Source organism: Anopheles ziemanni, chromosome X, assembly GCF_943734765.1.
Source record: "Anopheles ziemanni chromosome X, idAnoZiCoDA_A2_x.2, whole genome shotgun sequence".
In the NCBI taxonomy this organism is placed as follows: Eukaryota; Metazoa; Arthropoda; class Insecta; order Diptera; family Culicidae; genus Anopheles; species Anopheles ziemanni.
The window spans coordinates 16,330,649-16,345,267 of record NC_080707.1 but is presented as its reverse complement, the minus strand read 5'-3'; the positions used below and the strand labels follow the sequence as shown (position 1 = coordinate 16,345,267).

Sequence of the window (14,619 nt, the reverse complement as noted above, 5' to 3'; positions counted from 1 at the left end):
GCGAAGTAGAGGTAGGGCAGCGGGGCCCAGGAGGGGTCGTCGAGGGGGGCGAGCAGGAAGACGTTGAACGGGAGCCAGCAGATGACGAAGGCGGCCACGACGGCGAGCGTCATGGCGAGGGTGCGCTTCCGGGCGCGCCGGAACTGCCGCACGGACGAGACGGAGGAGGTGCCGGTGTCGGTGGTGGTGGTGGTGATGGTGCGCTGGCGGCGCCAGGTAGAGGTCGGCAAGGTCGGGGCGGGCTCGAGCGGGGGTCGGCGGGCCCAGACGCGCCACCCGATGCAGCCGTACGTGTAGACGAGGGCGGCGAGCGGGACGGCGAACTGGGCGAGCATGAGGGCGAGGGAGTAGCCGCGGTCGGCGGCCGGTTCGGGCCAGACCTCGGTGCAGACGGCCTGGCCGCAGTGCGCATGCCACGGACTGGGTTGGACCAGCGCGGAGAAGAGCGGGATGGGGAGGGCGGTGGCACAGGCGCCGAGCCAGACGAGCGTTATAAGGAGGTGGGCGCAGGGCTTGCGGAGCCGGCGGCGGGGGTGCATCGGCCACATGATGGCGCGGTAGCGGTCGGCGCTGAGGGCTACGAGCGTGTAGGCCGACACGAGCACCGACACCGCCTGGCAGTAGTTGACCACGCGGCAGAGGGCGCCCCCGAACGGCCAGTACTGGAGGACGAACAGCGAGACGAAGGTGAACGGGACGCAGAAGAGCGTCATCAGCAGGTCGCCGAGGGCCAGGTTGGCCAGGAACAGGTTGGTGACGGTGCGCATGTGCGGCTGGGTGGCGACGATCGCGATCACCGAGCAGTTGCCCACGATGGAGGCGGTCAGCGTGCTGCAGTAGGCGCCCCACACCAGCACCTGGAACTCGGCGTTCGCAATACCCTCCGGCACGGCTCCGCTCGCACCCTCGCACTCCAGGTACTCCTCCACGCCCAGCTCATCGTCCGGGTAGTAGTGGTGTTGGAGGTCTTCGTCGTACGCGACAGTACTCGAAGCCATCGCACGGGCCTACATTTAGTACCAAGCAGTCTCTTATATCTCTGACGGAACTAGGTTCTAGGACCAAGTCTATGCCATTCGCCTAGTAACTACCTCCTCGAGTCCTCGAGTTCCTACTTTGCGTAATAACCAGCACCGACACTTGGAGAACTTATGGGAGAACGTCCTCGCGACTTCCTGTGTGAACCCCAAAACTTCTAACACCAACGATGGCCCATTCGCCTAGTGACTACCATCTGAGTCTCTCGAATTCCACTCTCTAACACCTTCTTTACGTAACAATCACTTTCTTTTGGCACCGACGCTTGGAGAACCTACGGGCGAACGTTCTCTCCTAGGCCTCCCACAGTTCTTGAAATGAACCAAAGCATAGGTTTAATGTTCAATAGGCGATTCTCTCCAACGTCACCGGCCGAGGTGTAACAAGTGGATATCATTCCATTCCTTCCGGATCGGTTCTGAACGTTCTTTATTGATTGGGTACTGCCGGCAGATAGGGGACTACCTTCTCTTGACACTGAAACTTGGCGAACTTCTTGTCGATGTACTCAATTGAACGTCTGCGGTTGAAATGATGCCAAACAACCACACGTTTTAGGTTTTTGGGGGTTCTCTCCAGTTGGACGCTTCTAGAATGACATACGCCTAGGGACTTCTCTCGAGATCCAGTAGCTCTAACACTCTTGCAGAACTGATTGGCGAACGCAATTCAACGTTTTCATGGAGTTTGTGCGGCTGTTGAAATTATCCAAAACACCAACGATTTAAGGTTATCCAAGGGGTTATAACCCCCTCCTGGACGGAAGCGTAACCACCTTGCGCGCACAGCTAAAAGCAACCTATTGCAACTCACATCCGTTCTGTGACAATCCCATTCCAGAAGATGAGAGAAATTCTGCGGCAAGTTGTTGTGTTTTTTCTTTCTTCATCTTTGCACGTCTGTGTTAGGTAGTTAACGATCACCCCTCTACGATCGCTGCTGCGTTGACACCGTTCGGCTAATTCCTTTGCACGTGCTCGGCGGGGGCTAGTCCAGTCCAGGCCTAGAGTTTAGTCCCTTCTTCAACTCTTCGTTGCGCGACCGCACTGTCTTTTGTACGCAGTGAATATAGACATCAGCTAGGGTCACATAAAACTTTCCCAAAATACCGTTCCGACGAGAGAAGGGTCCTTCCCCTCAAGGGAATGCGCAGGGCTCCTCCAGCAAACATCATATTTGGGGGTTCTAACTTCGTCCATTAATAATTACAAGAACACGTTCCTCAGAAGACCGCAACGGACCTCGTATCCACCTGTGTCCTATTTAGGACCGGCGCATTCTGTAGGCCACGCATTCTCAGACAGAAGAATCAGGAGGGGTTCTCATTTGTATGACTTGAATATTCCACATAGGGGACCTACACTGCTTCACATTCCTCCGCATGGATAGAAAGAGAAGGGTTCGGGGTTCTTTGTCGATATGCTAATGGGTGTCTTTTCCAATTCCAAAAAGAGAGACACCCACGGTTTAGGAGAAAGGGGGTAGGAACGGGTTTTTTTGTAATGGGTTATGTCGCCGATCGTTTGGTGTGAATCCGACACCTGCCTGAATCTATAGGAGCGGTGCGTGGGGGGGGGGATTACATCACAACCGACCACTCCTCCTTCCCTACCTAGTACCTGGCGATTTGTTTGTTGACTTTCCTGAAGCAAACGCGGTTGGGACTACAGTGCAAGTTCATTGTTCCAAATAAAATCCCATTGTCCGTTTTACCCTTTTTTAATTACGCTACGCCATTTTGGGACGCCCATATCGCATCTGCTTTTTAGGCGTTGTTGTGTACAGCCCCGTGCTAACATCATCATCAATGAAACTAGCGCTTGAGTGAGCGTGCGAGCGAGGTAGCTCTTTTGGAGCATCGGCGTTGTTCTCCATTCGCGACGAGTTCCGGAGTTCGGATGTTCTGGTGGCTATTTTTTGACTTTAGCAACATCCGGAACAGAAGCGCGTTCCATTACCATATTCTGTGCCCACTCTCTCGTTCCCCCCCCCCCCCCCCCCCCCCCCCCCCACACGTCAGAGGCATACACGCACCGCGGAGTAGCTGCGCTGCTGTTGCCTCTGATTAGAATATAAATGAAATACCACATACTCATGATGTCGTCGGGGCATGGAGTTCCCTTATTAAGAAACCCAGCTATTTGGCACACGGAATGGAAAAAGAGAAGCATGTTGTGGACAGCACAGAAGAGAAGCCGCTGGTGTCGCTTTACCGCGGTTGGGGGAAGTAATGTAACACACCCTTTGTTGTATTGTACTCACCCATTATTTTTAAGGTTCTTCCTTTCTCGAGTTCGGATTTTCATTCTGCTTCTCTCGTTCGCGCGGATGGATTCGGTGGATTCGAATGCAAATCAGCAGTCCCACTCTCTTCACCACCACCCAGGACTTTTTTTTTTTGGCTATTCGTCCCACTATTGTGTTCCTCCGGGGTGTTGTTGACCGGAAGCGGGATCGCCAGCAATCGGTTGGTGTTTTGTTTATCGCTTTCCGCACTGAAGAGAAAATAATTAAAACGCGTCGCAGAGGTAGACAATGTAGGCAATCGCACCTAGGGAGGAATTGGCCGCCATTTTGGTGTGGATTTCCATACGAGACGATAAGACCGGCGACACATTCGCCGCCGAAATCTATGATAGTCCAAATGCGGGAGTCGATGCTCCGCTCTCTGCAGTGCGAGACAGGGGTGGGTGATTCCAGGTGCAAATTTCTCGACAAGAAGGGAAAAAGAGCAGTGGGGAAGAGGTGTTTGGATTCGTGCGACACGTGGCAAAAATGCAAAACACTTCCTGCGGCCTGACGAGAGTCGATTCTTTCCCTCAGAAGCCGACTACGCCGGCTTTTCCGAAGGACATTCGATGCTAATTTTCTCCGGAGGACTCGGAGTTTTATGTTTTGGAGATCTGTATTCTGCTCCCCCTCGGCAGTATCCCGATTACGCAGATTGCCTCTTTGGACTATCCAAAACATTGAATCGAAACTGACATGGACGAACGTACGAATATGCATATATTCAACGGGTCTCGAAATTGAAAACAGTTCCGAAAAGTAAGTGTGCGTGTGTGAGACTCGCTCACGTTTCCTTGATCAACGCACCCAACCGGCGGATGTGGGTGGAGTTGCGAATTGAGTGACTGCCACGTGACTCACGCGCGCCCTCTTAAATCATTTGCGGAAACAAACAAGGAGGGGAGTCCTCCGGGTGGCGTCCTTTTTGAAGAGTTTAAATGAACACAGGGCTTTGATCGATATAATGGAATGTTTCAAGTGGCAGAGGGAACATTCCAAAAGCAAAGAGGATATTTTCAAACGGTAGAGAGAACTGTGCAATCATATAGGGGAATGTATCAGACAGCAAAGGGAAATGTGCATATCAAACGGGTCTGTTGTTTGAAGAAGTACCATAACAACTCGAATAATAATGATAAATAGAAGAATATTTTTGTATTTTAATTGAAAACCACATTCATGATTGTAAAACAACACATTTCAAACATTATCGATAGGATCATCATTGACTTACAACAACGATAAGGTTTGTGAAGTTGAAAGTTAACTCGTCTAATCGATTGCAAAGATTACCGATGCTTCTGTAAACATCCTTTCCGTTTAATTAATAGATCGACATTCCATTATATAATAGATCGAAACCCTTGCAAAGGTTAGTTCTGGTGGAAGAATGTTTGATAACTCCTTAAAAATCATCCGAAAAGGATGAATTGAATTAAAATTGAATGAATTCAATTGAATGAAATTGCATGAATTAAAATATGGAAGAACCAAACTATGCAATGAAAAAAACTTAACCAATATTGAGAGAGATAACTTAACTTTCCTTGTGCCCACTTTTTGTTTGCTTTGGTTCAAGAAAACATTCTCCACTCATTTGTGCAACTTCCTTTTCGTCTTCGTTTGTTTTTACTTTAACGAGAGTGTTTTTTTTGTTATTCAACGGTTTTTAGTTTCCTTCCACCCGAACATACTCATTTGTTGCCGCCCGTTTTCCTTCCTGAAGGTGGGATGTTTTTTTTTTATAAGTTTTGTTTCAGGGTTTCCTTTCGCGTTTTTATCTTTACCCCTTTTTTTGTGCCTAAACTCGGTCTTCGGTTCTTCCGATCTTCAGCAACCGTTGTGCATTGGGTACCTTTTTTTCCATCTCGGCCACATAATGCTGAAGAACTTGACCTCTTCTTCCTTGCGAACTCCGATGTTAGCGGTAGTTGTTTCGTTTCTTTTTGAGCGCAGAAAAATTTGGTTCGGGAAATGCGGGCCCGGGAAAAGGGTGCGGAAAAGGAAGGCAGTCGAATCTTCTCCAAAAGCGGTAACGCGCAAGACGCGTTAGCCTTACGTTTCTTCGCATGTTTTTGCCGACGGAAATGTTCTTCGGAGTAGCGGCGACCGCCAGCCGAAAATGTTTGCCAAGAGCACACACAACCTTCACTCGAAAGAAGAACGGGCCGACGACGTTTAGAAGTGTGCGCGGGGGCGCGAACGGCGGGAAGTTTGCCCTTGTGCGCCTGCATTCTACCACGTCTGTTGTTTCTGTTTGTTTCTGCACGGTGCGTTTTGTTGTGGTGGGATGATGGTGGCTTTCACCTTCACCGCCGCGACCGAAACCCCCCTCCCCAGAAACGAGGGGGACCTTGCCCCGCCCCGTCGTTCGTGACAGTTTTGTTTGTCGCATTTATTTGCGTTTGTGTGCTGCTAGCAAAATAGACAAAACCAAAACTTTAAACCCACCTGCCCGAAGTGAGCTTAAAGATTGGACAGAAACACCGTACGTACCGCCGTCCTGTTTGCACGCACTTCGTTGTGAGGTCCTTTGACGTTTGTAGGGCGAATTTTTCATTAGATTTTTCCATTACAGTTCCGTAGAGATGATAGTTTATTTCTTTAGTAAATCGCAAGCATCGTTAAATCTCCTTTTTTGTCTTTGCGGCTTGTAGTTTTCTACTGCATTGGTTGCTTTTTTAGAAATCTCTACACTTTTGTCTTATTTATAAATTCTATACGTCTAGACCAAGGTTACTTCACATGGTTATGTAATATAGAACGAATTGAATTTAGAAAAACTAAAACAAACATTCGGTAATGAACGTTCGAATTCAATTCTATAGCAAAAAAAACAGTTGAACCAGAATGTAAAACACAACATGTGCATGTCCTTTTGCTCTTCTTCTCCTCTAAAATTGTTCCTTTTATTAATAATGTGTGTATTTGTTCTTCTGCCTTTCAGACCATGACATTTTCGGCGAGGAGAACCGACTCAGCCCGCCGTGCCGGAAGCGCGCGACGTCACCCTCGCTGTCGATCTTCGCCGCACCGCCGTCCGCCGAGTCGGCAACAGCGGAGGGTGGCCACAACAGCAATGGAAGCAGCAGCCACAGCCACAGCCAGAGCAGCAGCAACAGCAGTCTGCACCTGGCGGGAGCGAGCAGTGGTAGCCGGTCGGCGGCGGCGGCGGCGGCGGCGGCGGTGCATCACCACTACCACCATCATCCGTATCCGCACCTGCAGGAGCAGCACCACCCTCACCACAGCCTCGGTGCAGCGGCCTACCTCGTGAACACAGCCCTCTGTCTCCGCGGCAGTGGCCCGTCCGCCAAAGAGTCCTCCTCCTCGTCGTCGTCGTCGCAGCGGCTGTACCAAAAGCTGCCGCCCGTCGAAGACGACGAACCTCTACAGCAGGAGTCGAAGGAGATGCAGCGAACAGCCGCGACGCCATCGTCGTCGTCGTTTATCAGCTACGGTGGCCCACCCGTGGTCAACCTGGACGCGGGAGGAGGTGGCGGAGGGCGCGGAGGTGCCCGGCGGCAGCCACCCATCGCTCCACCGTTGCCGCCCCCACCGCGCAACAACACCGCCTTCCTGAAGCAGATGGAACCGACGACAACGACGTCAGTGGTAGCGCCCAACAACAACAAGGAGGCGAAGGGGGGAGTCCGGCGCGGTGCGACCACCATTGTGAGCCCGTGCCGGCCACCGTACGTGGTCGGGGTGCGCGGGCACGTGCTGACGAACGCGGAGCGGAAGGTTTACCCACCGACGCCACCGCCGCCGACGCCGCCGACGACCCCAAAGTCGCCGCCACCTCCGGTGTGCGCCGCCGAAGAGGAGGGGGAGAAGGTGGAGGAGCCAGTGACGGCGGAGGTGGTGGTCGACGACGAGAAGCAGCAGCCGGAAGAAGCGGCTCCGAAAGATAAAGCAGCGGCGGCGACATCTCCGTTGCACGACAAAGAGAAGGCAGGGGAAGAGCACGACGAGCGGGAGAAGAAGAAGGCCGAGGAGGTGGAGGAACGGGAGAAGGAGGAGATGGTGACACGCAGCCCGCCGCGGCTTTCCCGCAAGGACGCGACGAAGAAGGCGAAGGAGGAGTGCGAAGTGATAATCCGCGACGAGCCGGGGCTGCCGGGAAGCGGAGAGGTGCGGCTTCCGTCTCCGAAGGGGCCACCGGCCAAGGCGCGTGTCCCCTCACCGCCCGGGCCCGTGTCACTCGGGGCCGTGGTGCGCTGCTCGGTCATCCAACGAACGCCGGCGGTTGCCCGGAAGCCTCCGACCGAGCCCACCTACCCCAGCAGCAACAACAGCAACAGCGTGGTGGCTGAACCACCATCACCACAACACATCGACGCGAACCCGCGTGCCGTGGATCTCAAGGTGCGGCCGCCGGTGGTGGTGGTGGTGGAGCCGGAGCAGGAGCAACCGATCGACTACCACATCCCGAAGCGCTCCACCGAGGGCGGCGGTGAGGAGGAGCGGGGAGCCGCACCGGGTAGACGGGAGCGGGAGGCACGCCAGGCGGCCGTCCTGCACCACCACCACCCGCACCATGGCCCGCAGCACCATCGGCAGCCGTTCCGGGCGCGGGCGGCGGCGGCGGCGGCCGTCATCAGCGGCATCATGCAGGGTGCGGCCGGACACGGTCGCTCCTCGAACAACGGGGGCGGTGGCGGAGGAGGAGGAGCAGGAGGTGGACAGTCGGGCGGCGGCGGCAATGGGGGCGGAGGAGGAGGCGCCGGCGGTGGTGGAGGCATCAACTTTTCCTCCGGCGGTGGAGGCGGCGGCGGAGCGGGTGGTGGTGCGCTCGGAGGAGGTGCGGGTGGCGGTATGGGAGGGCGCGACGGGCGCTCCAACTATGGGCCGAACAGCCCACCGACCGGCTCCCTCCCGCCGTTCTACGAGAGCCTGAAGGGGGGCGGGGCGAGCGGAGGTCTGAACGGGTACAACGCGAACGGAGGTGGCGGCCCGGGCGGGGGTGGCGGAGGCGGCTTCCTGAGCAACTCGGCCGCCAGCTATCAGCAGCTGCTCAACTCGCTGGACATCGAGAGCGGGCAGGATCCCCTGGCGGGGGGCGGTGGAGGCGGAGGCAGCGTCATCCTCGGCATGGGAGCAGGCTTCCCGTACGGCAGCGCTACCGATGGTAGCGTGGTCGGTGGAGGGGGTGGAGGCGGCGGGGGTGTGCACGGAGTGGCGACGGCGGCGGCGATGAGCAAGCACTGCACGCTGATGCTGCACAACTTCGGGCTGGCGCTGAAGGACGAGGTGGACCTCGGCTACGACACGAAGGTCGACCCGACGCTGCACGGCCTGTACGTCACGGCGGCGGCGGCGGCCGCAGCTAACGGTGGTGGTGCTGGCGGCGAGGGCGGCGGAGCAGGAGGTGGCAATGGTGGAGCGGGAGGCGGCTATGATGTGGCCGACTCGATGATCGACATGGGCGACTCGATGCAGCTGACGGCGACGCTCACGACGTACCCGTCGTCGGCCGGGGGAAGCCCGGGCGGGCTTCTGGAGGGATGCCTGAGCGACGCCGAGTTCTCGCTGTACTCGCGCGGCATGCACGACGAGCAGTCGAGCAACTGCAACGACCTCGAGCTCACGTCGACGCCCTCGCTGACACCGGACTCGGTCAGCACCTCCCTGCACCAGATGGACAACGTCCACGATCCGCTTGCCGACGCCTACCCGACGTCCGCATCTGCCGAACAACAACAGCAGCAGTCTGGCGGCGGCTCTCACCCACACCTCGGTGGGTTGGCGCGCGAATACACCACGATGGCGGCGGCGGCCTCTTTCGGCGAACATAACCTCAACAACAACAACAATAACAATAACAACAACAACAACGGGCACCACCACCAGCAGCATCTGCACGCGATGGTAGCGAGCAAGTATCACCAGCAGCAGGATGCGAATCAGCCGCCCGCCTACCTGCAGTCGGCGGCCGGCGGCTCGTACGGCTCGTTCCAGCCGCTGCTGCGCTACGATCAGCTCGATGCGCACAGCAACCTCTCGCTGCCGTCGCCGAGCGGCGGCTCGTCGCTCGACTTCGACCTGCAGCAGAGCCTGCAGCCGCTGCAGGGCCCGTTCGCCATGAACCTGCAGCTCGGAGCCGCCCACCATCTACACCAGCAGCAGCTGCACCAGCACCGTCAGGGTGGCGGCGGCGGTGGCAGTGTCCGATCGCCCGGTGGCAACTCCACCTCCTCGTCGGCGTCCGCGTCGTCGGTGACGGTGGCCAACCTCAGCGCACACAACGTCCCGGTGGCCGGACCGCCGCCCGCCGTGCTCGCTAGCACCATTCAAAACGTATGTACCGGGTTCTACACTGCCTTATTAAACCATTACAGTGTGAAGTACCTAAGATTAAAACATATTTTTTTTCATAGAAATTGATTTAAAAAACTACAATTGTAGTTGAGGAATCGGTTTTTACCGGGTTTCGATCCATATAATGGAATGTTACAATAGGTAGAGAGAACATTTCAAAAGCATAAGGGGATATTTTCAACCGGTAGAGAGAGCATTGCAACCATATAGAGGAATGTTTCAGACGGTTTACTTTTGGACGCTCATTCGTTTTGCTTGCTTGGTGTGAGATATTGAAAGTAGAATTGGGAGTCATTTTTTGGCGAAGCGTAGGGTGATGATTTTTATGCAGATAATTTTCCGTTCGACTCATTTCAACAATTTCGGCAGATTGCAAATAGCAAAATAATCTGCTAAATGACTCTGATGAGAAGCAATTTGGATGATTCATGATCTGTTAGATATTTATGAGTTCTCAACAATCACAGAATACTCGTACATGTTCTATTCTATGATTCCGATTCAGTTATTCGGTTGAAAGATTCACTCAGATTCATTATTCTGAATCAGCCTGTGGCCCATCTCTATTGAAAAGCGAAGATCAATGTTTTTCGGTGGGAAATAATGGGAAATTTGATTTTATTTTCTAATGTTATGTGGAATAACTCCTTTGATGAACTTCGATTAATGGTGCTAGTTACCCCCTTTTGTTGTTAGATAAATCCTCACACATACACACACACGTACACGATTTACATACTCTGTTTTACATCCTTAACTTGCAACTAATAAGTCTCGTTTTTTTGTTCTCTTCCCTTACCGCACTCCAATTCCGTCACCTTGCTTGGCTGCGTTTCGCCCACTCTAAGCAGTTGGGCCTTCCTGCCGACTCGGAGCTACAGTTCGTGAACGGCGGCCACGGCATCAAGAACCCGCTGGCCATCGAGAACGTGCCGCTGCGAATGCGCTCGGAGGATCGCCACGGCGGTGGAAAGCAGCTGTCGACCGGCAGCAAGTCGCGCAACCACCAGCACCAGCAACAGCAGCTGCAACAGCAGCAACAACAACAGCAGCAGCAGCAGCAGCAACAGCAACAGCAGCAGCAGCACCACCATCAGCATCAACACCAGCAGATTCTACAGCAGCAGCACCTCGAGAACGTATCGGCATCGTCTTCGTCCTCGTCGTCGTCGTCGTCCTCGTCGTCCTCCTCGTCGTCGTCGTCCGGCTCGTCCCCGAACGGCTGCGGATCGCCGTCGGCGGCGAACGGGGGTGGGGCGAACGGGGCCGGCTCGGGGCTCTGCACCACCGACGACGACCAGAACCGCTTCGTCTGCCGCATCTGCTCGAAGACGTTCAGCCTGCAGCGGCTGCTGAACCGCCACATGAAGTGTCACTCGGACGTGAAGCGCTACCTGTGCACCTTCTGCGCCAAGGGCTTCAACGACACGTTCGACCTGAAGCGGCACACGCGCACGCACACCGGCGTCCGCCCGTACAAGTGCAACCTGTGTGAGAAGTCCTTCACCCAGCGCTGCTCGCTCGAGTCGCACTGCCTCAAGGTGCACGGCGTCCAGCACCAGTACGCGTACAAGGAGCGTCGCACGAAGGTAACCTACCACACCTCTAGGATGTTGAGGTTCTTAAACCACTATGAGGCTCTCTCTGTAACACTTTAACATGTTGACTGCTATGGCTATCATTAGTTCTAAAAAGTTGTCGTCCCATAAGCAAATGAAAATGCAACATAAATATTATTGTAATATTAACAAATAATCCTTTGGAAAGCAAACTACTTACTTAGCCTTTGAAAACCGTTGGTTTTATACATTATATAAACAAATTTAACACGTTGACTGCCAAGCGTTTTCAGCAAACTTTTTTAGCACAATCTTTTTTAATAAAATTTGTTTATAGCATTTATTAAACCAACGATTTTTGAAGGCTAAGCACAAATTAAGCTTCTCAAAGAATTTATGTAAAATATTACAATAACTTGTATGTTATATTATCGCAGTCAACGTGTTAATAAAAAAAAGAGTGTACTAAAAAAGTTTACTAAAAACGCTTGGCAGTCAACGTGTTAACACAGCGTTTCCCAGCACAAGACACTTTGTATTTTAGTATAAGCATTTTCAATTGAAATTTGATTATGAAAATTGTTTACATATAGAGCTCCTTAAGGATACATTTTATAATAGTTATAACATACTATTGTATTAGTGTAAAGGGCTGATGAGGATTGCTACCATCACCCACAATGTCGGTGATGTGCTACGTTTAGTATTTTAGTACAACAGGGTTCGACAACCCCACTCTATATTTACCTTCCAATGGTTTACTAACTTGCCTCGATGTTTTCTCTCCCTCTCCCCCCCGCAGATGTACGTGTGCGAGGAGTGCGGACACACGACGAACGAGCCGGAGGTACACTATATGCACCTGAAGGATAAGCACCCGTACTCGCCGGCGCTGCTCAAGTTCTACGACAAGCGTCACTTCAAGTTCAACAACGCGGCGTTCGCGAACAACCTGCTCGGCTCGCTGCCGATGCCGGTGCACAACTGATGGGTCGGCGACGCGTGTGTGACCGGTGCATACACTCCCCTCCCCTCCCCCACCCTCTCCGACACCAGCAAACGAACGCAATGACCCCGGACAACCGGGGGGGCGAAGAAAGGAGTTTTCCGAGAGGACGATAATGGCCGGCATCCGTTGTCTTAATCTCGAAAGGCAAGAACAAGGAGGGGAGGAGGAGGAGGAGAAGGATGAGGAAGGTGAAGGATCAACAATGGAATGTAATGGAAAGCATTAGCGCGATGACGATGGGGAAGGAGGTCGGGGAGCGGAAGGAATACCGAATTTCTCCCCCGGGAGGAGACGTAGTAGTGGAATAAGGAAATATTTATTTGCTGCAATATTAGTTTTAAGGCAACAAACAACAACAACAACCCCCCCTTTAGTCGGTAAAACAGCGACACACTTTACGGAGTAGTGAGCGCTCTAGTTATAGTCACGATCTTACTCTAGGTTGTAAGGAAAAAACGGCGATGGGGAGACTCTCCCAAACACGTAACACATCCATACACATACATTCCATACACGCACGGGCACAAGGATACATACAGGGGTTGGAGTTCGCTCCAACCCTCCCGAGTGCGCGTGCATTATTGCGAGAGAACCGATCTTCACGGCGAATGAACGGGCCACCCTTTGGGGGGGGGGGGAGGAAACCACCCCCGTGGCGGGGCTTCGACTCATTTACTTTTACTTTAATGTTCTTTTAAAATATACTTTTGTATTTGTTTTCGTTTTCGACTCTCAAACTGAGAAACGAATCGATTTTTTTTTTTTTTTGGGAAGCGATATCGCTCTTTTATCGCTCAAAAGCGAAGCGGGAGGAGGTGTTTGGGGGGTAGGAAATGATCCTCATTTGATGAAAATGTTGGTGGAATGATCCGGGAAATTTTCCCGGACAATGAATTTTGGAGGAACACTCTTGGATGAATTTTTAGAAGAACACGGAGGTTTGGGAACGGGAAGTGGGAGGGAACGGGAACGGACCCTACCAATCCCTCATCCCATTGCACACCTTTCCCCGCTCCACCTTTTTATTTGTGTTGCTTCGTTTTCGATAATGACATACTTTATTTTTCTCTTCAAGAAACTTTCGTGTGTTGTTTTAATATGTTTTTTTATAATATATTTTTGTACGCATAAACGCCGTCGAAAACTGTTCCGGCCGAAGAACTCTATAAACGACCGTGCGAAGAAGAAGTGGAAGAAGAAGAAGTAGAAGGAAGAAGAAAACACATAAAGAGAGGAGAGAAAAAAGTCTTAATCGCAAATGGATTCACTAAGGTAGTAAGCGTGTGTAGTAGAGTTGGTAGGTGGCAGTGAGGAAATGATGCATTTATTGGTCATGTGCGGGGGGTCGTGTGGGTGAGAGAGGCGGAGACGAAAATGATCTGAAACCGAGTTACTAGACTGTAAGAAAACGCAATTGGCGGCGCGGGCGAGCGAGGGAAAAAAGAAAAGCGCGTGTTTATTCATTCACTTCAAATCATATTCGACAGCTGGAGGCGCTCACAATGAACCACACAAACACGAACCTTAATTATTAATGGAAATTAGACTAAAAAACAAACCGTGGCAAAGAACAGTGACACGCATATGAGTATGTGTGTAGGTGTGTGGATGCGAATCGGATGACTGGATGAACTAGATGAATGATTAGAATGCGAGAGAATGCGCGAGAAGGGAAAAATACGGCTGCAAGCTGCAAGGGTTAGAGAATTATAAAACCGAAAGTAAAAGAACTAATGAGCTCAACTATCAAAATTGTCGATTAATTCGCGAACTTTTCACCGTCAAGGCAAAGATGGTGTGAAACCGTCACCGTCAGAATAAGAGAATTACATTGTTGGACAGTGTGTCCCCGTAGCGAACACAGCGCGCCGGTCCTCCTTCTCCGGTAGAGAAATTAATAATTTTTGGTTCCTTAAGTTAAATCTTCCGGACGCGCAGAGGAGGGAGGCACAAACGCACACAACCAAAAGGGTTTAAGGGCGCAACATAGAGAACCGAAATCGATTTCCTCCAAGCCGCCCTCCATTTGCCAGCATTTTGTTCCGGCAGAAAACCCCTTTTCGCGACATTGTTTTGTCCACCAGGAAAAGGGTTGTGCGTTTGTTTGAAGAAACTACTTTTGTTTTTCTTCTTCTGATGTGTGGGTGCGTGTGTGTGCGTCGCTCGCCGCCCGTCGAGACAGGAAGGAAAGGAGGGGTGGTGCACGCCTACTTGATTATCGTTTAAGGACCTCTTAGGATAGTGAAAGCAAAACAAACAACTAGGAAAACATGAGTATAATCGGGGTTTTTCGTGCAATCAACATATTTTTCGTCGGTGTTGGAATAATTTAGTGTATAGCAAAAACGGATAAAAAAATGCAAACAGTAAGCAAACAACCAGCGCCGCTGTGTTAATCATTTA

At 52.3% G+C, this 14,619-nt stretch overlaps 1 protein-coding gene across 1 annotated transcript in view; it reads left to right on the top strand.

Moving 5' to 3' along the window:
* The window catches only part of LOC131291183 (transcriptional regulator ovo-like), a 30,946-nt gene extending 18,751 nt beyond the window's left edge, over positions 1–12,195 (top strand). The window contains exons 2-5 of the mRNA XM_058320374.1: positions 6,275–6,507; positions 6,556–9,627; positions 10,497–11,237; positions 12,010–12,195. Coding sequence (XP_058176357.1) covers positions 6,275–6,507; positions 6,556–9,627; positions 10,497–11,237; positions 12,010–12,195 — 4,232 coding nt within the window. The remainder of the gene's footprint in view (positions 1–6,274; positions 6,508–6,555; positions 9,628–10,496; positions 11,238–12,009) is intronic.
* The last annotated feature ends 2,424 nt before the right edge of the window (positions 12,196–14,619 follow it).